General features: G+C 41.7%; 1 protein-coding gene across 4 annotated transcripts; it reads right to left on the reverse strand.

Annotated features, from left to right (window-relative positions):
- gnb1l (guanine nucleotide binding protein (G protein), beta polypeptide 1-like) lies at nucleotides 1-27,303 on the reverse strand. 4 transcript variants are annotated; one of them, XM_086112532.1, is made up of 8 exons: nucleotides 27,216-27,289; nucleotides 20,425-20,521; nucleotides 19,769-19,894; nucleotides 19,510-19,672; nucleotides 15,965-16,057; nucleotides 7,122-7,337; nucleotides 381-476; nucleotides 1-287 (listed from the first exon to the last, which is right to left on the reverse strand). In XM_086112532.1, the coding sequence occupies exons 1-8, from the start codon at nucleotides 27,286-27,288 to the stop codon at nucleotides 198-200; spliced, it is 954 nt and encodes a 317-aa protein (XP_085968658.1). In that variant the 5' UTR covers nucleotide 27,289; the 3' UTR covers nucleotides 1-197. The 4 variants fall into 4 exon arrangements, with proteins under 4 accessions (XP_085968658.1, XP_085968656.1, XP_085968657.1 ...); XM_086112530.1 differs by having other exon boundaries at nucleotides 1-476; nucleotides 20,425-20,574; nucleotides 27,216-27,303; XM_086112531.1 differs by having other exon boundaries at nucleotides 1-476; nucleotides 20,425-20,525; nucleotides 27,216-27,295.
- Nucleotides 27,304-27,472: the final 169 nt, after the last annotated feature.

Consider the following 27,472-nt stretch of genomic DNA (forward strand, 5'->3'; position numbering starts at 1 on the left):
TCAATGTGCAACACTTTATTGCTATCTGCAAGTGTTTACATTTTGAAATAAGTACTTCTTGAACATCCTTCAGAAGTCACAATGTCCATCACTGGTGAGCTATTTTGTGGTCCTTGGGGGAGGCAGGGTGCCCGCGGCCCCCTCTCCTGCATTCACCCCTTCCACTGAGCATTAGCATTAGCATTACATTCGGAGGGTCAGCCAGTGTCAGGTACCTCATTGTATATTGACCAGAGGCTGATGCGTTGGTCTTTGGATCCAGCAGCCAGAAGTCTCTGCCTGGGGTCCTTGTGGTCAGAGAATGCAACACTCAGCACCATGTCACGGTGGTACTGCAACACTGCAAGAGGTCGCAGTTTCTTCCAGCCAAATACCCGTACCCGGTGGTCCCAGCCTGCGGATGCTAACAGTTTACCATCTCCTCTGATACTCAGCTGGGAAACACCAGGGTTGGTTAGAGTCACGCAGTCTCGTAGCTACAAGGAGGAAGGAGAAGAAATAAATCAATCTCAAGGCTTTTCAATACAAAAATCATTTCATAAATATGAGAAAACCGGAAAATAAATGTATGCTTGTTTCCATCTATTAGTATTTTGTAAACCTTTCTTCTGTGATCATTTTTTTCTCTTCAATGATTCATCCATTATCTGGACCGCAACATTTAAAAAAAATAAATAAATCTTTAAGAACTGCTTTCTCATAGAGGACAGGATGAGCTCTTTAATGTTTTTTTTTTTTTTTTTTTGCTATAACATTAAATAAAAACAGGCTGTTTTCAGGCTTCCCTGAAAACACTGCATGCAATTATTAGCCATTGAAAAGAGTGAGCAGTTAGGCAGGGTCCAACACGGAGGTTTTTCGGGTAGTGGTGGTCCTGCCACAACTGGCAACTGGCACTGGCCATGTACAGTGGACACCCTGCATACCAATAATTCACTTATTCACAGACTTTTTTTCTCCTAATATTTAGAGAAAAAAAAATTCTGTGTGTGTGTGTATATATACTGTGTGTATATATATATATATATATATATATATATATATATATATATATATATATATAGGGTGGGGTCAAACCCCGTTTTTCGTGGAAACATGCAGTGTTTCTTCAAGATTTTCGTGTTTTTTTTTTGAGGGTTTAAAATGGTTTTAGAATGGCTGTCAATTATAGGATGATTGTGGTTATTTGCAGGTCGGTCTGGTCCCTATCTGGTCCGTCAATAGTGTGAGTCCACTGTTTATTCATGATATAATGCAATAAGTTACAATGATTACTTTATATTTAGCATATTTATATTGGGGAATTTACACCGTGAAGAAAATATTACTTCTGTGTAGTTACGTCTTTTGCAGCATAAAATCGAACTGAATATTTAACATTTGACATTTCAGCTGGTTCAAGCCATTGCTTGTGGAAGAATTTAACCTAATGACCAAACATTTTAAAGTACACAGTGCGTTAAAAAGCTCAATGATTGATCCTTTGAAGTGGATAAAACTCAGAGATATTGAACCAATATGAATACATAGTTTTAAAAAAGCAAGAACATGTTTCTCTCATCCTATTTATTTTTGACATTTGTATGGGTTGGATTACTTTGGTTGGTCCGACAGTCATGAAGTGGCCCTGAGCTACTGTTAATGTCGAACTCTGTGAGGTTTTTCTCAACTGGTTGTCAAACTTAATTTTCCTCTAATATTAATCAAAATACACTTCATATACAGACCATAATTCAATGAGTAGGCATCATCCATTCTAGTGGGTGGCATGTTCACAATAATATTCAATGAGGTTTTATACTGCCCTAAGACTCAAGACATTGTACAGTACTGGATAGATATAAAGAAAATGTTCAAAGTGTTTTTTTCTTGAATTGCTCTAAAATATATTTTTGGGATCAAAAGTATCCTTTTAATAATCGTGGTATAATTTCAGTACCAACAAAGGTACTCTATGCAGGGGTACAGTGTCAAAGTCAAAATGTTGGGATTGTGACAACACTCCTCAAGACGCATACTAGTCTTGCCACGGAAAAGGGAAAAAAAGAGGCGTACTATCAATTAAAACATTAAAATGAAAAAGATATACTTATTCCTTTCGTAAATAGGTTGTAGGTAAGTAATAAATTCATGACACCATTTCCAGCCAACTATAACCAACACAAATAATGACAGGGAGATTATCAGGTGTTCTGATGACAGAGGTCCACATTTCTGCTGATCATGGCCCGTAAACTCCTGAGTCTCAATCATCAGGCATAAAACATTACGGCATGAGGGCCATGACCAAATCTCTCCGCGTCGCTCTATTTGGTTTGGAGTAAGGGGGGGGGGGGGGGGGGCTGGGGTGGGGAGCACACTGGAAGCAAGGCCTGGGTTTGAGTTTCCCTTGTCACAAGCAAGAGAGAAGCCTTCTCGGTGAAAAGCTTGTTTGCAGACGAGTTGTTGCTTTAAGCGCCTCTGATGAATTATATTTGCACTGAAAGGTCTGGTCAGCAAAAGAAGAGCTCTGATTAATACACATTTTGTTGCAACGTTTGCCTGCTAAAGATTAGCCACAGCGGGGGGGGGGTTTTTTTCCTCCACGTGTGACGGTGTTTCAAGACGTCTGGCTAAAGGGGCACCACGCTGACATCCTATAATAAATGAGCCCAATCTGAAGGACCTTTTGGAGGTGGGCATTCCTTGGAAGAGAAACGTGCTCTTCCTGCTAGCTGGGGATCGCGGCCGGATCGCTCCATGCGGCGCACACATCTGGATCGGGGGGGGGGGGCTGAAATCCAACTGGACAGCGTAAAATTGACTTCATGGATTGTGTCTAAGGAGACTAATGGGCTTGCATAGAAAGATATGTTGCCGAATTTATCTGCTCCTGTTCCGGGCTGGAACTATACACAAGCTGCATGTGGAAGATATAAGCCAGGTACTCACTGCCCAAGCGGATAAAGAGGAATGCAAGTGAAAGAGAGCAGAGAGGAATGTCATTGATCAGAAAGAGCACGCTTTGCTCATAAGGGGGATTTTCCTTTTTTTTTTCCTTCTTCTTTTTTTAGGATTTGATATTAATCAAGCCATCATCGCTGGTACCAACAGTGTCGGCGTGTGGCTGCTTAGACCAAACAAGCCAAGTCACACTGATGCAGAGAAAACTTTGGGGTGACAGATTGTTTGGAGCTTTGTTATTACCTCAAGAAGTTGGTATGCCACAACCTCTCTCCATCTGGTTTGAATTAGAGGCCTGATAATGATGGGTTAAAGTGTCTGTTTGTGTTTGTTTTCCATCCCAAAATTGGCGTCGCGAAAGGACATTTACTTTATTAAAGGGTCAATTGTAAGCAGTAAATATTAATGACGCACTAATGGCCTTTAAGTCAATATCATTTTCAGTGTGAATGGACGAATCAATTTACAGCTGCGTTCAAGATTTTTTTTTTGGTTTTGTTCTTTTTTTAACAGCATAACAAAGGTTAAGGCAAATATACGACGGAGGAATCGAACACTATTTGGCAGAGGAGAGTCACCCCAAATCGTCTGAGATTTCTGTTGAGCAGACACAAGAGTCACAAAAAGTAGCCGAGTTGGTTTCAGCTTCACTGGATTTCCAGCGCAGTTTGAATCAATGTGCTGTCATCATTGCAAAATAGAAATTTGACGAATAAGCATGTCATTTATCCCGATAGAATGTGGCAGTTGTTCTCTTAACCGTGCAGCTCATCAAAAGATCTCACTAGATCACAACTTCTACTTGAAGAAAGCATATTTGATCCAGACACAAATACAAAAATCTATTACCGCTCCACTTAATATATCACGGTATGATGTGTTAGCTGCATGAAGAAAGACAACGCCTCGGCCATCAATTGCTTCTTTAGTCCAAGTTTTCTTTCTTTTGACTTCTAGTGCCATTGCTGAGAGAAAGTTTGGACTTCATCATTGTTATAAGCACCCTCGTCTCGCCGACTTTCTGCATGCAGCTGAAATGTTGGCTCCCTCGCTTGTTTTGGGGCTTCCAGTTCTGCTCTGCGGCCACGCTCGGAGACATTCCTTAAGCACTAAAACATCCAACATAAACTCACACTTCATGATCTCTTTGTAGCATCTCAGGGACATAAGAAATATTCAGGAGCGTCCAGTTGGCAACCATCCCTCGAACCTTGCTCCACTTTCCTCCCTCATCTTTGCTTCGGTCTTGCCGTTCATGCCGATCCACTGAAACATGCCATCATCGCTCACTCACTCGAGCCTATCGACTGGAAGGCTTTTCACAGGCATTTCTGACACACCCTGGCCCTGAATCACGCTCACGAAGGAGGAGATTACAGCCTTTTGTCACCTTGCCTGTCAGAGCTTGGCTCCGGCTGACAAGAGATGGACGTGTCAAAGAGCTGAGCGGTTCCATTCAGAAAAAAAAAAAAAAAAAAGAGACAGAATGGTTCTCAATAAGAAGACCTGTAATTTTTTATGACAGGCCTCCCCCGATCCATTGTCAGCGAAATGAACTTCAATTTCACACAGGACGCTCGACCGTGACTCCCGACTACACATTGTGCTGCAAGAGATTACAACAGCTGTGGCGTGGGAAATTATTCAGTTATTCGACAAAATCTCACTTAAATATAGAAGCGCAATATTTTTACATTTACGTGGCAACGAGGGCATGGGCTGCCTTCCTCTGAGCGTTCAAAAGAACGCTTACTGTTACAGTCATACTTGATTTATGCTGCTAATCTTCCCCCATTGCTTCCTGTTATTTGCATTCAGCCGGCAACCTTTTTCGATTGCATCCCTCCAGGAGGAGCCTCTCACTGCTCTGTCAGTGCATTTGAGTGACCGCCTCAATATATGTCCATCCAACTTAACAGCTTGTAAATCCTGAAATCCACACCTGTATCGAGTAGTTCAACAAACGTAAGCTCACACGGCCGGTTAAAAAAAAAAAAAAATAAAATAAAAAACAGCCGCAGATGATGCTTCATTACTGCAAGCACGGAGCGGGCGGGTCATACAGCAGATAAAGGCAGTTGAGCGCCATGTGCATCACATTAACCTCAATTCCTGAAGATATCTGTCTTTATCTGGCCTGATAAGGTTACTTCTTCAAGGAAAAACAAAAAAAAAACAAAAGAAACTTTCAGCTTCACTAAATCACAACGGCGCTGTGTTTTGTCTCATTAAGTTTTCTCTTCATTTCACGAGGAACATCTATCCGCCCTGCCAGCCCAACTCCACAACAGAGGCCATGTTGAAGTCGTAATTCATGGGGAGTTGAGATACTGTGGCACTTACAGCCTCGTCAACCTTTATTGCAGCTTCCCACTGAGTCTACTGTTCCCTTTACTGCAGATGTGTTTTTTGTTTGGTTAAGGGGCCTCCAAGGTTTTGATATTTTTATTACCTCTCAGGGGTCGTCCGTCAGGACCTGAGGCCCGGGTGCGCCACCCAGCAGTTCCCGGGCTGCCCACCCTCCAACTACTGCCACACAAAAATACTTCTGTGGGAGGAACTGAGCGTTGCTGTCTGGACTTCGCACTGTGCTGCACTTAGAGGTTATTTAAAAGCCCCTGGTGGATGCTTTTGCTCTCGGTGTGCTTTTTTCCTGTCATCTTCATCCTGGATTACATACTGAATCAATATTTTATTGCTCAAGCAAAAACAAACAACCTGATCATTCTTTCTCCTTTGGTATATAGCAAATAAAATCCACAATAGAATATTTACGGACATATTTTAAGGGTGGAAAAAAAAAAAACAAGGGTTTGCAAATTGGTGAAAAGCCCTGGGAAAAAAAACACCCTTCACTCATTCGGAGTGTATTCGATCAGCTCCAGGTTCCTCTGATTCATGGGGGCTGGCTTTAAAATGGAAGCATTCCCTTTTGCTCGTGAAATCGAGAGAATATACGGCTTCTCATGAGGCGTTAGGTCTCTGCGGTGTTGACGGTTATGTAAAATGAATTATGAGCTCAAGTGATCGTTACGCGTCAGTGAAAAGTGTTTGCGGCGGTGTGAAAACACGATAAGGGTGTATTTTTTCAAAATAAAGATTTTATTTAAAGGGATGCTGGCCAAATGATCACGTACGGCTTAATTGATAGTAATTCATTAGTTTAGCTGGGAAACTTGCCGAGATGCAGAAAAATACACCTCTGTAATTTGTCGAACTTTCATGGCAAAATTTTCGATCGATTTGGCGTGTCCATACCGGCCTTTGGCTATTCACGGAAGTGATGCCATGAAAAGGACTCAAATACAAAGAATCCCAGATTGTAGAGCAACATCTTGCAGTGTTTTGCGCAAAAAATAACTATTGGTATGCACATAAAAAAGGATATTTACGTAGACTTCCAGAAAAGCTGGTACACCCAAGGGAGCGTATTCCTGGTGATTGTTTACAGTAGCAAATGAATGTTACACAAGAAGAAAGACCAAAATCAAGACAAAATGTACCGGCCTGGGCGTACAAAATTCGCCATTAGACTGCATGGACTGCCACAACGATTGTTGAGACTTTGCAAATTTGAACTGCTGGAAAGAAAGAGATCACTATGAAAAAATGTACAGTATCCCTTCAGGTTGACTTTAACTGTTAAATGCGATACTGTAGGCCAAAGAGGAATTTCTTATTATTGCAAAGTGATCTTTTTTTTTTTTAAATCCGGTTATGTTTTTAGATTGGGTGGCCCTCAAATAATATTTTGCATGCCTATCGAGTGACTATGTGAGTTTATGTGGGTGGCTGCGGTCCTGAATGACATCTATGAGCACTTGGCCCCTGGCCTCACACAAACTGAGTTCCACTTTTTCTTTTCTTTTTTAAAATTTCACCAGCTTTATATTAAATAATAACTAATCATTGAAATGTATCAAAGGATTCAAAATCATATGTGACTCGCTGTCAATTGGTCCAGGGTCTACCATCCCTCTCTCCCGAAGTCAGGTGGGAGAGGATCCGGCTAACCCGCAACCCTACTGACGATAATCGCTTTAGAAGATGGATGTATTAAGAATGATTGACATAAGTCATCCTCTAATGCCTTTTTGAGAACCAATATGGGAACAATAACAAAAAGAAAGATTACAACAGATAACTCTGAACTTCCGATTATCTTGGCCTCCGCTTACCAGCAGGTTATTCTGTCCATCCAAGATCCAGGAGAAGAGCTTATTCTCCGAAGAAGCCGATATACCCCTCAGACTTTCTGGGTCGAAGGTCAGGCACATGACAGGCTCAAGGTGGACTTTGGTTTGACTCAATATGGATCTCTGGGTTATGTCCCATAACAACAGTGATCCGTCCTCATACCCGGCCAGCAAGAGGGGTCCACGGCCTGATTGTGGCTGAAGGTGAGAGAGGATGATAACAGAGAGAGAGAGAAAGTCATTGAGGATTCAGCCTTAAAAGAACCTTCTTGCCAAAAATGGCCTCAACCACTACGCGACACTGGAAGCTGAGCAGAGCAGAGGTTATCTTCCTGGAAGCTTCTGCTGACACCCGCAGAGTCGCCGTGGGCGCCATTCATCAGGCTGCTGTTCTGTCTTAACACCACTCCATTACACCACTCCTCACTTTACTCCTCGTAAATATTACTGAGACATAGACCGTGTTATTGACTAACAAAAATAAAACATTTTCTCAAACGTACTGTTTTTTTTTTAAAGCATTTTGTTTATTGGCCAATTAGGAATGAGTCAATTTTAATTTTAACCAACAAGGTATCACTAAACACAGAAAAATTCATTTGGAAATAGTAGCTTAGCCTGTGCTGCTGTTATCCAATCAATTTGTTTACATTTTTTTAATTGGGAGCCAAAATTGATCAGATTATGAAAAACATGATGGTTGCAAGAATGTTTGTCGCCTATTTCCTTGCAGATGAAACCCATGTAATCTTCACAAATTGTGAATTCATCTCTATGTCAACATTTGGAAGAAAACATGTGGAACCGAATGAGCACAAATGCGAACGAGGCACATACTAGGCAAAGCTTGAAAGGATGATGAAGTGCTGTCCCTATGTCGTGGGCAGTCAGTGATAACCTCTCAGTGCCTCCTCCCTATTTTTACAAACTAACAGTGTGTGTCGGCTGAGACAGGCACGGGGCTGGTGCAACGTTGCCAATGCACAGAGCTTGTAAATTACTTCAGTGAAAGAGAATATACAGGTGAGCTGATAAAAAAGCAGTGTTTCATATCTATCTTATGGGGGCGGACATGAGGGAGTGGAAGGGGAATAATCGGAGATAGAGAAGGAGGAAGGTACAACTTCAAGTTTTTCACTGTGAACCTGTTTTGTCAAAATACCAAAACAAAGAGTTCACAAAAAAACACATTTTTACATCCCTCCATATGAGACATACTGTACCACTCCTTCACAGCACAAACGTGGGCCCCTAGCAGCAAATTTCTTCCATATGAGCCAGAAGGGGAAGATATTTTCATCCATCTTCAAATCCTCCTCTCACTTAAACACAATGTATTTCTCTTCTTCAACCTTTAAACAAATTATAGACAGAGTCGTGTATTCCCTCCAAACACATCAACCAGGATGAACACGAAGGGATTAAGAAAACAAATAAAAACAAGTGAAAATCAGTGGCCCCTGTTTGCCACCAGGGTCTGGGCTAAGCGTTCCAGGCTTGGGGCCCACCATTTCACTTAAACGTAGGACCTCCTTGATTGACGATCTTATGGGTCAGAGGTCAGGGAACCCTGGGTAGACACCTAATTCATTATATCCTGCACAGGCTTTTCTACATGAGGGCTCTCTGCTGGAATGGGGCTGAGGCTATGGGAGATGATTCATCTCTGCACAACAGCTGGAAAGATGGATGGGTGCTGACTGGTGCGAGACACAAAACAAAGTTACATTGGACTTCTCCAACAGAGCCTTTGCAGAATGCGTCATTGTTTTGAGCAACTGAGAAATCATTTGGAGATCCCTTTATTAGTTCTTCCAAGTGTCAAGCATGAATTGTTTGAATTGATGAGTGTTGGATCGTTGGCTTATTCCTTAGTTATGTAGTTGACAGGATTGCGTAAAAAGCGACTTCTCTTCTAAGCTGATCTTTGCACGTAGGAGCTGTCTTTCGGGCTTTCACCAGCAAGTGTCCAAATCAAAGTGAAGCACACATATAGAGAAGTGTGTGTTCTAAAAATCTGTCTGTGAGGGAGCCATTCTGCACTTCTGCCCCTCTGTTTCCCAACAGTAGGGCTAATTAACATAATAACCATCCCCACAACAGAATTTCTCCGTCCATGACAGAGGCAAAAGAGCTACTTTCACATGTCTGTCTAAACACAGTCATGTCAAAGCCAAATGGTAAGCACCTCTGCAGTGTTTGCACCACAGATATGAACATAGGTAAACAGCACACGCAACTTTTGAGCTGCGTGTCTTTCGCGATGCTGAGCAAGGATGAGCAAATGCGTCAAAGCACGTGTGGACGGATGGATGGCAAGAAGAACAACGACACGGGACATTGTGCACAACATCGTACAATTACAACAAGGAAACTGAATAACATTTTACATGTAAAAAAAAAAATGGTGATTTGTTTTCAAATGTTCTGTAATGATCAGTTTGGGGAGAACATCACACCAAAGTCAGCACAGAAGATGGCGGAGAAGATATTGTGAGACCATTAACAGTCATGGTTCCATCAAATCCAAAATATTCAAAATACAAGCAGGAACAATCCTAAGTAAAAGTCAGCATTTAGAATTGTGAACAATTAAGAATCATTGTGTTGTTGATCTGAATGAATGGGCCATCAACTGCAGTATGCTAAATGGGGATCACTGATTGGATGTTGGCTAGCAAGCACAAATCAGTCAGCCTCCGGGTTAGAAGGCAAGCGCTGGCCGATGACATCACGCTGCGGCAACTTTTATCGAACAAACTAAATGATGCCCCACTGAATAAGCGTCTGGTGTGCTCCTTTATCATTGCTTTTGTTTGTTCAATTCACCTCGAAACTTTTGTCTCCATGTAGTACCCATGGATCCATGTCCAAACTTCTCTTGTAGTACCGATTATCAATTATACTAAATCCATTTATCACTATTATTCATTTGTTCGACCAATAATCAAATTTACTTCAATAGAATCAAAAATACATAATCTGACTGATAATTGGAACACATATGGAAAATACATTTAGCTTTCCGATGTGTGTAAATTAACTGGAGTAGGTTGCTAATTTGATTGATGGTTTACTGTCTATTTAATATATTGAAATATATAATAATGTTGCCGAACATTAATGACATGCAGCGGAACTCCCAGAGAGAGAGAGAGGAAAAAAAGGATGACTTCTTGCTAATAAAATTTAAAACAGTGAATATTATCTTTGGCTCCTTGAAGGAGCCTTGGCCTGACATTGGATGCGAAAGTGTCCTTCAACTCCCACACCGAATCCAATGCCAAGAACATTATTTTTTCATAAACTTGCGAAAGGTGAAAAATAAATCCTTGCTACTACCTCATGCTGAAAAACTACCCCGTACTTTTATGACCTTAAAGTGGGATTAACAATTAATACCGGTCATTCCATTAACATGCTGATCCAGCAAGTCGCTAGAGGCTTTTAGACTTTTTTTTTTCAATTAACTGATCCAAAATGCTGCTGCTTGAATAATACTGACCAGAGCTAGGAAAATATGACATATTTTTTTTACAGGAATTGCTTCACCGAATAAGCGTCTTGAAAAATGAAAAAGCATTAAAGGGTCAAGCAACATTGTCTTCAAAGAGCCTGTGGTGTCCTTTCAACAGACGAAATGTCTCAAATCAGTCTTCCGTGTTCACTCAGAGCTGACTCGGGCTTGTTCTAAGTTAGTGATTAGTTCTGCTCCGCTCTGATCCTCTCTTTCTCTACCTGTTCATTTCAACATCACCGCTCTCGATCCCCCTCGAGTAATCCCACAGATAGTTATGTGACAACAGGTGTTGGATTATTACCTTCGTATCCGAACTCCTACTTTTTTATGAATGAGGAAGGTGGTTTTACACCTGTGCACAATGATGGTTTGGAACTCCAAGTTCGTCTTCCGAGGCATTTGACATTGCCGCTTCCACTGAAGGCAATTACGGAGTCAAGGCTTGTATGTGATAACTTCATGGCTGTGTTTCGTAAATGTGGTACTAATTTAGGTTGTTTTTTTTTGGCACAAAAAACATCGGCTTTGGCTTTTGCAGTTTTGATGATAGCCCAAAGCCCAAAATAAAAAAAAAGCAAACAAACAAATAAAAAAAATAAAAACAAGGTACATAAGATTTGTGTCCATGTGCTTGGCATAAAAACGGGCGTCATTTCATTTTTGTGCTAGCACAAGTCGAGTCTACTGCATTTGGCGCCGTGTTAAATTGAAAAAATTTGAATTCGAAACTTTGAATTGAACAACTACGACACTTCTTGAGGGTATTTTTGAATGGACCCAATTTCTTGACTTTCATTACAGTAGCGAGAGGCACATTTAAAGCTTATATTAATTCCATAGTGTTTGTTTACCAGTATAAGTTTTGAATTGTCATGAACCTATCTGTATTCCTTTTTATTTAAATGTAAAATTAAGTTTTGGTGTTAAAATGCATCTCAACATTTTTCAGGATATTTTCAACTGTGACAGGACAAGTTATCACAACACACACACTTATGATATGTGCACACTAAATCCGTTGCGTGCGTTCTGCCTCGCTTAATTTGCTACAGTTTGACCGTGCTAGTTCCTGTTGATGCAGCGACCGGAAAAAAAGGGGAGGGTCTTCGCTTGCTAGACCATAGTAGTTGTGCCAGCCATTTTACAAAGAGCCATGGAGGACAAAGTTGTTCATACTTGTGTTCTGGCTAATGCTCGAATTGGTGCAGATCGACAGTTGGACAAAATAAAAAAAATGATAATAATAAAATACATATCAGTTATGCCAACCTCCTCGCTCACCAAACGTCAAGCCAGCTCTCGTTTATTTTTGTCATGTTACTGGTAGCTGGCTAAAGTGTACAGCCGGAGTATCCGCAGACCGCAATAATAATCTCCTCCTCCATTGTGCTCTCAAATGTGGTCACAAATCCCGTCTCATGTACAAGTCACATGAAGAAGCTAAAACTCTCAGAATGTTTTGGAATCCCATTCTGATTGATTTTGTATTGAGCAGGATATTGCCCAGAGATGTTATGCTCTAGTGGATGTCAGTGTCGCTGTAGCTCAACTTGGTGAAGTTGACATCATGATGTCTGATGCAAAATAGGCGAGACTGAATGAAGAGCGCATGATGAGAGACAAATAGTGCAATCCCTCTGCCAAGATGTGATTCGTCAACAATGAGTTCTAGACAATAGCCATAACCATGTATTGTTGATCAAGCAATTGAGAGAGATTTTATTGACTGATTTATACCCATCTCTTAAATCGACATAATCCTTAATGTTGATGAATATTTGACTGATTTATGCAACGCAATACCATTTTATGTTTTGTTTTGTTTTTGCATGATTCCGCCATCGTGTTTTGGATATGACCTGTATTTCTGCAAGATCAATGCCGATGAGAGTCATGCATATCTCCAAACTATGAATGCATGCTGGTCTCCATTGTTCATTAAATAAATGTTTGATACATGGCATTTACACATCAGTCAGGTAAGGCCCTGACGTCATTGTATCCTGCTTCTGCTGTTACTGTCAGGAATCATCAAGAGCTAAATGACCAGCAGCCTGTGTACTATTGTGGCGGGTAGAGGCCCAGCGCGGCACTGATCCAGCATAAGGAACTAATCCCTTTCCTTGGGATCGTGTCCACTATGTTGTTCCTGGCTAGGAGGCATCAAGGTGATGAGCTGAGAGTGATGGATATCAGTATAGGAATATTTCCTTTTACTCGCCAGCCTGTGTTCATAACAACAGCCTTGCAGATCATACATCATTACTGTTCCCCGGGCCGAGTTGAGCCCTACATCACAAGTGAAGTCAAACCCACATGTGCCGGCACTTTCTTCCCACACTTTTTAAAGCTCTCCCTTTCACAGCAAATCAGAGGTAAAGAGTAAGTTCTGTCAGCTTCACGATGAGGGCGGGAGTATTACAATGAGGTTGGGAGGGTCCCTTTTGAAGGAACATAGAAGGCAGATCAATGTGCGATTACCATGTTACCTTAAAATAGTAAAAAGTAAGCTTTCATGAATCTTTTACTGCAGAGGTCTATAATATAGGTGAACCAGAACATCAATTCCAATGAGATGTCTGTCATGCGAGTGCAAATATTATGAGTATTCATATGATTACAGTGCGATTGAGTTTTGCTGACCTGACACTGTCATTTTCAATAAATAAAAAAATTGTTGTAATTTAAAATGACACTTCACTGAGATGGGGGTCCCCCCACCCCCCTGTTACTTGGCTCTTTTAAGTAAATTCATCTCTGTTGAGAGGACCTTACCCCCCTCCTGCATCTAAATCCACACTGCCAACAAACTATATAGGAACAAAATATGAGCATACGCCCTGAGAAGTGCGCATGTGTGTGACATGCATATTATGATGTTTTCAGGTGTACAGACCCTTTCCCAAAAATATGAATATCATAGAAAAGTTGATTTATTTCCATAATTCCATTAAAAAAATAACTTTCAGAGATTGTAGAGTTTGACAAAATTTGGGCTTCCAGCTCGTAAAAATGCATAAAAACAGTCATTTGAAAAATCTGAATAATGTGGACACATTCGCCCAAATGTTGGAGGGCATCACATCAATGTTTTAAACTGAGTGCCATAGGTGACATTACATTGCTCTAGTTTGGTTCAATTTTCTCAGACCATCAGTGATACCCTCCGTAGGATGGGTAAGCCACAAAAGTTCATAGCTAAGGAGGCTGGCTGTTCAGAGTGCTTAGTCTCTTTCTGACTTCCGGGTTGAGTGAACGCTGGCGCGTTTTGGCTGTCGCTGCTCAACCCGTATTGTTTTATGTTTTTTGTTATTGTAAAGTGTCCTTGGGTGTCTTGAAAGGCGCTTATAAATAAAATGTATTATTATTATTATTATTATTATAGTGCAAGCATATCCGTGGAAAGTCTCGAGGAGGGGAAAAATGTGGCAGGAGAAGATGCACCGCCAAAAGAGATGACTGTGGGCTTCAGCTTATTATCAAACTGAGAAGATTCAAGAGTCTACCAGATATCCAGAAAGAGCTGAATGGGTCAAGCGTCACCGCTTCAAAGCCCACCAATTTCAGATGCATCCGGGAAATGGGTTGCAACTGTCGGATTACTTGGGTCAAGCCACTTCGGAGCCTGCGGAAGCGTTTCAACGGGGCCAAGGAGAAGAAGGACTGGACTGTTGGCCAGTGGTCCAAGGTCCTCTTTTAAAGTGTGCCTTTCATTCGAGAATCAAGGCCCAATGGTTTGGAGGAAGACCACACGGGAATAGAACCCAAGCTGCTTGACGGATGAAATATACACAATCAGTCAATTTGGTGGTGAGTTAATTAAGAAGAGAACTGATTCACATAGAGTGTGTGTGTGGTGAAGAGAAAGCACAGAGAAAGAGAGACAGAGAGTGAGTGAGAGAGGTAATGCGAGAGAGTGCGAGAGCAAGAGAGAGAAAGAGAGAGAGAGAGAGAGAAAGACAGAGAGAGCGTGCAAGTGAATTTGGTAGAGAGAGAGAGAGAGAGAGAGAGTTATTGTGAGAGAGTGTGAGAGAGCAAGAGAGGAGAGAGAGAGCGTGTGAGAGAATGAGAGAGGTGGGGGGGGCTACAGATGTTTGTTTTGATTTTTTGTTTTTTTTGTACGGCGTCAGCGAACACATTCCAAACATACGTGTCCAGAGTATGAAGGGCCAGAAACAAAGATGAAGTTCAAAAAGTGTTGCAAATGAGCACACACCTTCCACAAGCTTTGTCTGGGGCAGCAGAAAGAAGAAATACTGTATACCACATTTTTTCAAAGCAACAGCCTGAAATGAACGAGAGTCTTTCAGCTTTGAAGTTAAATGGTGCCATGTCCTTGACGACAATGTTGTGATATAATTGCTTATGATATAAGTGATCATTATACTTCCTGGCATTCCGCATTGAAGCAACTAGCAGTTGATAATCCTAACTCAACATACTGGAACACAAATGCCGTTTGCTGAGAAAAAAACCCAAAACAACAACAATTTAAAAAAAAATCTAATTGAGGATATCTGGTTTTGTTTATTGGAACACAATGTTCAAAACAACTCCCTACAAAGTTCAAAACTAAGCACATCAATTATTAACCATGACAATAATTACAGGGACTCGTTAATTTACAAAACAGAAAGCAAACTCGTGCTGGGATCAGATTGGATGCACAGCTGCAGGCTGATATATGACTGAGAACCCCGAGCCATTCCAAACAACCTAATTACAGTGTTGGGACTGTGCAAGTTGAGAAGAAACGCTTGGAAAAATGGCCCAGAACGAGCTGTCGGGCTCTAAATTATGTGCCACGTCTTGCGTGCGCATTTTTGTTGACTTTCCTGTTGGTGCCCCTTGTTATGGGCTGCTAACCAATCAGAGTGAAGCATAGAGTAAGCATAAAAAAGCTCTAGCGTGTAAAGAGGAAAAAAGGTAGAATCGACTACACCTCAAAGTTTGACAGGGTGAACCCCCTGAATCCAATATGCACTTACATAAATAGACAAGAAAAGGTATCTTTTTTTCTCAATGTCGAAATGTAATAAAACACATGACTCGGTATATACCTTGGATGAAGCTCATCGTTCGGTTCACATTCAGAACAGTAAGAGGACAAAATGCAAACAATGTCTGCTGATAACATGTAAAAATAGGAGCAGATATAAAGACATCAAATGAAAAAAAACTGTAACCTGATGGCAGTAAGTTCTCATTCTGCAAAATCAAAAGACATTTACAGTACACACCAAAAGACGTAATTTACGCTTCACAGTGTGCTGAAACGTTACATGTGGACATCTTTGGTGCTTACCTGCCACAGCTTCACACACATGACCATCCCCAATTTGGAGTCTGGTATCAGGCTGCACAACAGAGCCTTACTGGATAGCTCAACAATCTTAAGCTGCAGAAAACAGGAGACAGTTGAAACATCGTTATTAATGAGGGGCCAAAAAAATAAAAAATAAATAACGCAGCTCTGGTGAAATGATACATAACTCTAAGGGATATACAGCAACTAGTTTTCAACTCATGTCACAAACACAAATTCATATTTTAAAGCATTTTATAAAGGCCTTCCAAATGGGAACATTGATTAATGAGCAGTCCGGCTCGCAGTTCTCGCTGTCTTCAGGGAAACACAGAAAGCTGTTGAGAACAATATTTTAAGTGTGGGTGAAAACACTTTCACATGCTTTTTCCTTTACAGCTGGAGACAATTTTGCTCTCGTCAGTGGGTCACAAACCTCATACCTTTACAGTGTGCGTGCATCTGTATTATTTTGTATTATAGTATTATTATATTGTATTATTTTGTAATTTTGTAATTAACTGTAAATGTCCCCACTGTGGGACAAATAAAGGATATCTTATCTTGTTTTGTCATTTTATGTTAACTGTTCTTTTGATGGCGGCGCGGGCACCCGCAGCGGCTCCTCTTGTTGTCTTGTTGTCTGGTTGCGAGGGAAGACATTTCATTTGTGCTGTATGTTGCACATACAGCGCATTTGACAATAAATTTGTACTTGACTTGGTCTTTTCATCAATCAGAGTCAGACTCATTTATACACAGCTGTGTGTATGTACATCAAAGATCTTGTAAACCGCTTAATTTAACCGAGCCCCCCCCCCCCCCCCCCAAAAAAAAAGACTGCAACCTGAAGCTGTCACTGTGGTTTCAGGACCTGCAACAAGCAGTGTGGCACCATCCATCATCAGAGACCAGCCACCGCATTGTCTACAATAAATCCAGGGGAAGCTGGCGTATGACATGCCACGAATGGTCTTTTCCTGCACATACTGGTGCTGATTCGAAATAGCTCGAGTGAAGCTTGTGGCAATGTAGGCCAACCCAGATTGCTCCAAAACGTCCTTCCTACTTTATCTGGTGTTGAAGATTTGCGTATATCCATTCTCATTAGGCCTCACAGCCGATAGCCCATCAATCAGTTTTTCTGTCCAGCATGTTTACAATCATACCTAATAAAGTGGGCCTTAAAGGACATGTCGGTGCCCCAGGATATCTGCTGTTCATGTGTTTCATCGCCGAGACCATAAATAAAACACTCCCGCTATTAATTAATTTCTCTCAACCGCAATCAGCAGGCGAGAAACCAAAGTCATTACAAGCAATAACAAATAAGTTATTTCATTGTGTTGGTTTCACTTTGACACGACTAAACTACATTTTTGTCCATGGCTGTGGAAAACAATGCTGCTGCATCCTGGCAAGTGTCTTTATATCATTGCTTCTAATCATGGGTTTCATATTTGAGCATGATAAGCATCTGTCTGCACCAGTTATGCCTGTGTAATTGAGTGGAGAGACAAAATGGCAAAATCAACAGTGGCCTCCTTCTTGGTCTGGGATGATGCATGTGTGTGTGCGTTTCTGGCTGTGTCTATTGGGACAATGGTATTATTGAGGTGCTGGGGAGTCAAAGGCGCCCTGGTGCCTAGATGGGGGTTAGCAGAGGCACATTGGGTTGGATCAGGTGACTATTCTGTCCCTTTCAAGTGTGGCTCCGCTACAGCAGAGCAAGTAACATGAATCTGAAGGCAATAAAGGATGCCTGAATAACAGGCTGCCCTGGACCCACTTTGACAGTGGCCCAGCACCAGACATTACAGGCTAACGGGTGTTGAGCATGACACATGACCAAACAAATGACCAGAGACAATGATTTTATCGAGCACACAATCTCATCGAGCCGGTGAATGCCAATTCGCACAAGTCGATCAAAAACGAAGCGCTCCAAAATTCTTGGAGCAGTGAGGCCACTTCCTTTCATTGGAATTATTATTTCTTGCTTGGTCAAAAGATGAGTATAATACAAGAGCTCAACATCTCAGCTTTCACTTCCAGACATTCTGTATCGAGTGCGTACAAGTTTTGTGTGAACCCTCCCCTTGTAATGTGAGTAAAGTAGCGGAACATGTAACGGCAGATGTGTTCTGTTACCCAGATAAGTTCCATTACATTGATTCAAAAATAATGGGGCTTAAGGTCTACAAATTTAGGCATGGCCTGTAAAGACTATACTAATACGCTAGTGGTCATTGGTGTAACCAACATGAAAAGCAGAGACTTGCGAATGGGTAAAAAATGAACAATTGTCAAGTTGAGAAGTACTTCTCAGAGCCACTGCACAAACATTGACCATAGCTAACACAACCATTGATGTCTGCATTACTGAAAATAAAAGTGATGTGAGGTATAGTTCGCATGTTTTTTTTGGGGGGGAGGGGGGGGGGGGGGTTGTGGCTCACCAAATAACCACCTCCTTGGTCAGGACCGACCCCCAAAGGGCTAGCCGCAGCCCTGGACTGAGCCAGTCAAAGTGTGCTCATTTGCAGCTCATTCATTGATGACGTGAGGCAGAGGGGTGCTGCAAGAACTCAGCAATTTGCACCACACATTGGCCATTGACAGCTCATGCGTCCTTCAAAGTAATATGCTTCGATTTTCTCCGGTCGGCTATGCGGGAATGGTGAAATGATGAGCGGACAGCACGAATGCTGGACAACGCCGCGACATGTCAAACACATTTCAACAGTTTTTCAACCTGTTTCACCTATGAACAAGAGTTGCAGGGGTAACATTTGTGTGTGCGGCAGGTGGCACCATGGTAATAATATAAACAAGCCATAACTTGATTGCAGTCATATAATTAGTAGAGACCAAGCCCTCCGCAGGGGTAATGTTGTGCTAATAAGGTACATCAAAACTGTTAAGAAGCCACGTACAGAACCCCAGACTAGGTAAAATGAACCAAGTGGGTTAAAAATGCTCCCACACGTTAACTATTTTCCTTCTTTCTTGCTCTGTCAACCACATGCGCCAAGTCAACTTTGAAATTGCATTTTATGAGGGGAATACGAAAATAAAAAAATGCCAAGACAGGTCAAGTTTCATTTTTTTCTTCTTTTTGATAATGCACTGTATACGTTTGTTGTGTGATGAGGGGGTGAGAGCAGTGCATGGTTGCGCACGCGCGCCACTGAGAGGGAACATTGCTTGGGGTATTTTGATCACAACTTCAAAGACCGCGGAACCATTTAAACTCTGGAGAAAAAAAATTACATAGTGTTTTCTTGTTTAAGTCTTATTTAGTAGCACGTGTTTTAAGTATCTGTTCCATTGCTTTTGTAGACACACACTTTTTAAAAATTAAATGACAAAATACAAATAATGCTATTTTCTAAGTTGTGGATATGATGTAGCCAATGTAAATGCCTGAAAATAAAAATGAAACGCTGATCACTTGCTTCAAATTCATCTTGTAAAAGTTCTACGGCAATCAACCTGTACATGTTGAGAAGGTGATCTCGGAGTTCAATATCATGAGTTCTCACCTCCTCGGTTTGTTGTCCTGCAAAGGCGAGCAAACAGGTCTTCCCTCCAGTCTCCAGCAAGGAGCACTGACAGAATCCAACACTTTCTGTACTCAGAGAGTCCATTAGCTCACTACGACCTTGACTGAGATTCCATAGACAGACCCTCATGTCCCGTCCCTGACTTGTCCATCCAGAAAAAAAAAATATCAGATGGACAGATGTTTAGTCAATTAATAGAAGGGAACCAGGAGCATAGAACCAACAACAGCATACTGACCTAATGAGTGTATCTGCTGAGTGAAGTGTGTTGACCCAGATGACTGAACTCCCTGAATGACCTTCTATAATTCTTTCTGCCCTTCTGTTGTTCAAATTCCACAGATGAATGACACCCTTTCCTGAGCTGCAAAAATGGAGGGAAAAAATACACCTTCATGTCACAGCCAAACACATTTTCAGTGAGTGTTTAGTTAGCTTCCACGCATTTTGATTCCTACCTGTGTTTTATTTATTGGGGTTAACTAATAATTGCTGGCCTAGAGTTTCAACATGGCCTTATTAAGCAGCACATTATAATACCTAATGCCGAGAAAACATAGTAAAGTTGAGCTCAGTGGATAATTTAAAGAATGAAAGGTTATAAATGTTTAGCCCAGACACAAAAGAAAGTTAAGGAAAAGACAGCCAAACTGTAACACCTGTCTAATGCAACCTACGACCTAAGTTTTATTTTTTTATTTTTTTCATTTTATCTTATGTGATTAGCTGTACTTCAACATGTTACATGATAAAGCATGTAGAATATACTACTGGATATACAGTACCACAATAGCTGGTCAAGCACGAGGACTGGTAATAGACAGAAAATGTGACTTTTTTTGGGAGAGAGGCGGAGGGAGGGGGGGGGGGGGCGAATATACTGTACTGCGTTACCCAGAGAAGAGGAGGGGAGTGTCCCCTTCATGGCAACTGAAGTGGAGGGCGTTGAAGGCTCCACTGGTACCCCTCAGGGTGTAGACTGGGGACGGGGCTGGCTGAGACATCAGTTCACAAAGTCACAACAAAGCCAAATCTTGATGCTCACTGAAAAAGGCAAAAGCAAAACGGAAAGTAATATTGCGGTTAAATTATTGTGAAGTGGTTTGAATAGGGGCGGCCCGGTAGTCCAGTGGTTAGCACGTCTGCTTCACAGTGCAGAGGTACCGGCCTACTGCCCGAAGACGGCTGGGATAGGCTCCAGCACCCCCCGCGACCCTAGTGAGGATCAAGCGGTTCGGAAAATGGATGGATGGATGGTTTGAATAGAACAACAACTGGCGTGATTGACTTCAGGCTTACAAGTGTAGAAATGGGTGCAGATAGATGTTTAAGCTAACAAGGCGCACTCAGAAATGCATTTACAAAATGCACAACATTTCGGTGCATTCTGCATGTTTTGGATGATTTAGCACGAGCAATGTGAGTCATCAAATCTGAATTGAATTAATGAAGTGGTCCTTTTGCGTCATGAAATATCACATCTGAAAGGCAGCTGCAAATCGGCATGCTACAGGAGTGCCGACGTGGCACGGGCAAAATAAGAGGCGGTGGGGAAAACGTTTCTGCTCATGTAAACATTTCTTTAACCTCAGAAACAAACAAAAAAAATTCCAAAATTCTTCTACACTTTTTCCCAACACCATGCATAATTTATTGGTGTGGGTGACAATGCAATTTAGGAAGTTGGGATTTTCGTAAATTAGGCCCAGAGCGTTGAATGGTAAACACATTCCACACTCAAATGGGGAATCATGTGTGGAAATAATTTACCAAGCCTATACAGAAAGTCCATATTTCCTCACATTCCATCTCATGCTCATCACTCGACGGGCAACTTGGCAAATCAGCTGAGTGCAGCCTATTGAGCCCCAATCGTGAGGTACTGTACCAGCGAAACAAGTATTCGAACAGAGGTGCGCGAAAATACGCATACAACATGGATCAGTTGAGACGGTACCCTTGAAAACAGTTGAAAACATTTCATATTATGAAGCAACCCGTACAGTGTGGTGCAAACAGATCACTCGCTAGCATTTTCAGAAAAGACTGCAACAACAATATAACATCTTTTTGTCAAACCAGACACTCTCATGTCCTGTCTGTATTTTCCCTATTTTTACTGGCTACAAACCCTGCGGCAATTTGCTACAGAGATTCTCGTTCTTGTTGACTTCCTCCTTCCAGTCTAGAGGATGACACCTCTTTTACCCGATACGTCATAAATCACAACCTGAGACAGCTTAATTACGGTAAACAGATTCTGGGTTCTTACTCCTAGAGGCACATGTAAGAGTTGAGGCTTTTATGTCGTCTGTCAGCTGGGCAGCTGAGGAAACCCATCTGACCGCAGGTAAGCTGCCAGAAAACGGTACATTGCTGTGGGATCACATAAGCACCTTTCAATAATTAGATAAGAGGGCAAATGTGGACCAAAATATCATTTTTAAAATGCAATATATAAATCTCTAATGGTACAAGTCTCAATGCACAAAGAACAGATCTTGACACTGTTGTCTGACAATGCGTCACTGCATCTCCGTGAGTATAGTTACAAACGGTGAGTCTGTCATGTAAGAAGTGAACAGGGATGTTCTGTTTAAATTTCGTTCTTGTTAGAAGCGGGCTTTGGATTTGTCAATGTTACAATGGAAAGCCCTGTTCTTACTTACAGTATAACAGCTCCTTCATTGAAAAAGGGTTGCCTTCCAAAATTACATTCTTATTCAGATGTTTTGCGCACACACACACACACACACACACAAATCCTTGGAAACTTTTCGTTTTCTCCAAAAGAAATCTTGTAGTGGAAGACCCATTTTTATTTGAAAGGGGAATTGCCGTAGAGCATAGATGGAGTTTTACGTCGGTCTTTGGGGGCACTAATTGAGAGGTTTTCCACATTTAGCGCAATGAGCTATGCACAAAACAAGTGGGTGGACACCGACGAAATTCTTTCAGCAAAACTGATAAGAAACGTCTCGGTCAACAACTGTACAAACTGGTTTTTGTGTGGTATGAAGAAAATGGCAAAACGCAACGAGTGTTTTTGTGAGGGTCTACGGCTTAAGCCAATGGGTGGTTAAATCTGCATTCCGAGCTCGTGTCTATGTGAGTGCGTGGCAGGAGGAGGCTCACCCTGATAACAGGTGGATTAGGCTTTACTCATTGTCCCCCTTGTAGAAGGGCCGTGTGTCGCTGTTATTCATGGCCAGAGTAGCTTGTTTTCACAGTCGGTGGGTGTTCGGGTTCAACTTTCCACTGGCAATTCCGGCTCCCTCTCACAGAAACACAACAGCAGGGGACAGCGATGTTGGTGTCACTGTGCAGTGGCTGTGAGCTGCCAAACTAAATTTCAGCATGTTTATAAGATGAGTACAATGGCCACTTTCCCGGGTTTAACCAAGCGGCAGCATTTCCATTTGCTGAGCATCGCTGACCAATGCCCCTGTTGTGGCGCCAGCTCCAGTCACCCACAAACCCAAATACAAACAGCTCTGACGGGGAGCTATCCAAAGGTGAATAAAAAGGCAGCTGGATGTCACTCAGATCTATATCAAGACCGCTGAGCAATAACCCCATACCCCAGTGGATTAAAACAAAGCAACTTTACTGCTATAATTGTAAGCAGAGGCCGAGAAATTACTTTATTGATCTCCATCATTCCGCAGCTCAATAATAATTTACTCACATAATAAATATGTATTTCGTAAGTTCTGTCTGGTTCTCTCATTCAAGATGTCCTAATAAGAACATGTCAGAAAGGGGCAGAAGGCAGTAGAGGACGGTCGAAGCTTCTGCTGCCTCGAACAGATAAGACAGCTCTGGGTAATCTGAGTCTAAGTCTGTGGATAAAGGCAGTTTGTCTCTTCTTGGGCTGTCTGTCCACACCTACTGTGTAATTAGGCCTAATTATGAGAAAAAGGCCTGCTTCCCCTTCATGTTATTAAATAAGAGCCTACCTCATCTGCCAAGAATCTCTCAACGGCAGTAAGGGGCTGGCGACCTTCAGATCAAACATTGCCACTATCGGTGCGCCTGCCCCACCCTTTCTTCTCCTCACCATATGAGGAGGTTGCGTTATGATACCAGGCCAGGCACTCAAGTTTTGGGGTTTTGGAGGTAGAAGTGATGCGGGGGTCCTGTCCACATTCCTTTTTTTTTTTTTTTTTTTAAACTCTGGTGGTGGTATCGCCGTCATCATCAGCTCCCCACCTGAGCTGAAGCCTTGTCTGCCAATCATAAATAACCGCGGGCAGGAGGCCTATGGTGATCACAGGGCCTTAATAGAGAAGCTTCATTCTGGCCCTACTTCACAGGCACCATTATGAAGGCATTGAATTCCGAGATCCTCTGCTCTGATATCAGTTCACTCAAACAGATTTGAGCTACATGATGAACAACTGACAGGGGATTGTATAAACATTGAAAAAAATGCATTATAGATTGCCCTTTGAATGGAAAGACAGGAGAAAAAAAAAGACCTAATATCACTTAATTCATCCACTGCAAATGAGCCACAGCTGTCTCGGCCTTTTTGGCACTTAAAGTGCTTTACAATGTAACCTCAATGACCCATTCATGCAATGCTGAATGGAATATACAATACTAGAAAGGAAAATAAAGCTAATTGACACACTGACCCAAATGCAGAAAATATGGTATGTAATAGTCGCATACCATATTTTCCACACTAAAAGGTGCACTGGATTATGAGGCGCACCTTCAATGAATGGCCTATTTTGTAATTTTTTTCATACATTGGGTGCACCGCTTTATAAGACGCAATCTACAATGCAACCACTAGATGGAGCTATGCTCAAGGAAATTCAAACAGAACGATCAGATGTCAGTAAAACTTATTTAATAAAAGAGCGACACAGTTCACTTCACCAAAAGCAAGTTAAAACATTCACTCGATAACGATGAACTCTCTTGCCGCTGCTCTATTTCCGTGTTCAACTACGTAACCGATCGCCTTAAGTTTGAACTCTGCGTTGTCATCATGTCTCGAGCAAGGAGCCATTTTGGGGGGTCGAAATATTACCGTAATGACCATACACAAGGCGCATCGGATTTTACGGTGCGCTGTGAGCCTTTAAGAAAATGGAAGCCTTTTAGTGAGGAAAATACGGTATCTTATCACGTCCAAATATTAGTCATTCTTCTATTCATCAACCATCTTATGTGACTGTGTGTTGGAGTCGGCGCCTCAATGTGCGTGCGTTTACATGTCCGATGCTCCTTCTTGCTCACATCTTTTGATTAATGCTCACTTAAAATATTATTAATACAAATTTTCAGTTGGGTAAGGAGGGGAGTTGTAACAGGAGTTGAACATATTGTTTGCTCACCGGTTTCATTTTTATTTTTTGTAATGGACATATTTTTTTGCTATATATTTAGAATTTTTTTTTAACAGGTATGTTTTCTTGCATCCAGTGTAAACATGTGGAGAGAAATGTGCTTTCTAATCGAATTGTCAGGGTGTGTTAATACGGTTGAAAAAATCCGGTTCCAATTGGGTGAATGTTTTTGGGGGTTTTTTCCATGCATGTAAACCAGGGAGCACTTCTGCAGAGGTTGTCCTGTTGTTGAACAGCTTTTTTGCCCTGACCTCCCACCATAGATAGTTCTGAGGAGGAAACCAAGTTGCAGAAAGGAGAGGCAGGTCCATTATTAAAGTCCAGTTAGACAAACAACGTGGGAAGTGGTTAGGAAGCCACACACCCATTATTGTGTCTTGGTGGGGAGATCTGGACTGGATAAACAGTCCCGCGTCAGATAGATGCTGAAGTCGGACACAAGTGCACCAACACCCACTGTCAGTCACAGATCCACTGAACGGGAAGAGGTGGCATTGTTTGCGTGAATAGCGTGAATGCTAAGCAGGGGCCATGGCAGATAAGGCCTCAATGCCTTGTGGGTGTCATTGAGGCAAGCATTGATGGAGCACCATGTCACAGGGTCCTGATTTAGCAGGTCCCGTCTGTGGTCAACGGGTACCAGAGGGCTTATCTGTTTGCATTATCACCCATTTCCTCCATAAAGTCATTTACCTGGACACTATGGGGTAGATGAACACAAGAGGGTCAATAGCTTAAGTGTCATACATCAACACTTATTTCAGTGTGATGGCCTGAGGATCAGCAGGGATTTGTGAGGGAAAAAAATGATCCATTGTGTTCGACGGGTTGAACCAAAGAGGTGACTATTTGATCAGCGTAATTTATATTGCCGCATTTGCAAAAATAGCGTTCAAATCAATTTTATTTCCCAATCACTTGATTGCTTGCACGTGGGCAGCATCGTACAGAGACAGTAAGTCACTAAGAAGAAATATCTCAGCTTTGCTATGGAGATATGCAGCGAAACGAAATGGGAGGTCACAGTCAAGCAGGGATCTAGACTAACTTTTTGCACAGGTGCGGCCAACTTTTTTTCTTTGGTGCACCGGCACAAAAGTTAGGTGCACCCAAATTTTCAACTGCATCAACACCGCAGTCTCATAGGTTGTTTCGATGAGGGTTATAAGCTGCCAATACCAATCATTCATGAGTGTGATCGGCCAATACTGATACAAATCACGTGGATTTGGTATAAAATTTTCCATTTTAGAGCTACATGTATGGATTTTTCTTAAATAATGAAGCTGTTGATTTTTTTAATGAATTGATTGATCTGCTTTAAAAAAAACATTGATTAAATGTTCTTGCATTTATTAGTCAAAAACAGGACATTTATTTAATTTGACCCTTGTGCGGTTCAGATAATGGATGGATGGATGGATATTTAAGTAGTTTCGTGTTAGTAATGCCACTTGATACTGTTCACCGACTAGATGGTGAACAGCATTTACGGTTGCATCTGATTGGTCAAAGTCACATAAAAGCATACAATTCCAAATGAAACTGAACATACAGGTATGTCTTTGCACTATGCACATTGCACGGGCCAATATCGCAATGATATTCTTTTTCAATATATTGCAAAGCCCTACTACTGGCTCATAGTAGACAGAGACAAGCTGAGTTTGAATTGTATTGCTTGCCGCGACTGCTGAGCTTCTACTGTGCATATGACAAATAAACATATTGAATATGATTACAGAATGATCCAAACTATATGATATGCTTGTCTGTTTCTTTGGTAGTATTGATGTGCCCTTGAAAAAGGCACCACACATTCCCAGAGCAAGAGGCCCATTCACTCTAACACCCTATGTTGCATCGTGCATGTCTGTGCATGCAAATGTGCATTGGCAGAACACTTAAATTAGACAGTTGCACTGTATTAACCCATGCTGGAGGAGCTGCATCATATACACCAGTGACTAAGAAAAATGAATAAAATACAAACATAATGTAAACATTGGCAAAGACAAAGGCAAAGACAGATTTCGAGGAGTGCATTAGGACGTTTATAACGACAAAAAAAACAACGCGTGCATTTTCAAGCAATTCATTTTCGGTTTTTACATATCCATATTGCCATTCTGTTAGTAGATTACAAGGTCACGTTAGAAAGCGGTCCATAAACTTCACATATTATTCTGGGTATATGAAACACCGACCGACCTTGCAAGACAACTCGCAGAATGAGCTAACAACAACAACGCACAGACAGCACGGCAGAGCCTTTAGATGAAATAAAGACATGACGGTAGTAAAGAAACTTTAGCACGCTACCATTTCTGGACGTCAATGCTGTTTTGACAGTTGTCAGGACCCGCTTAGCGTAGCTAGGCTCAATACAAAACATGCGCCAGTTTGAAAGGACCCTTGTTTACATTAGGTAAGCTGTCCTTAGAATGCCTGTACAAAAATCTCTCTCGCGCGCTTCTTAGTGTTTTTACCAGTTCACAACGTGTGTGTGCTTGTGCACGCGCGCGTGCGTGCGTGTTAGAAAGCGAGACAGCGAGAAAGTGTGTGTGTGTGTGAGAGAG

This window comes from Hippocampus guttulatus, chromosome 5 (genome assembly GCF_054856545.1).
Source record: "Hippocampus guttulatus isolate MCC_2025c chromosome 5, RoL_Hgut_1.0, whole genome shotgun sequence".
Classification (NCBI taxonomy): domain Eukaryota; kingdom Metazoa; phylum Chordata; class Actinopteri; order Syngnathiformes; family Syngnathidae; genus Hippocampus; species Hippocampus guttulatus.

What these genes read in the sequence shown, in the direction of transcription:
- gnb1l (XM_086112529.1), bottom strand. Translation starts at nt 27,288, where the DNA reads ATGTTTTGTATTGAGCCTAGCTACGCTAAGCGGGTCCTGACAACTGTC. An exon ending in TCAGCAGATACACTCATTAG is followed by an intron (nt 19,673 to 19,768) that starts GTCAGTATGCTG and finishes TGGATGGACAAG; the next exon opens with TCAGGGACGGGACATGAGGG. An exon ending in CAGGACAACAAACCGAGGAG is followed by an intron (nt 16,058 to 19,509) that starts GTGAGAACTCAT and finishes TGTTTTCTGCAG; the next exon opens with CTTAAGATTGTTGAGCTATC.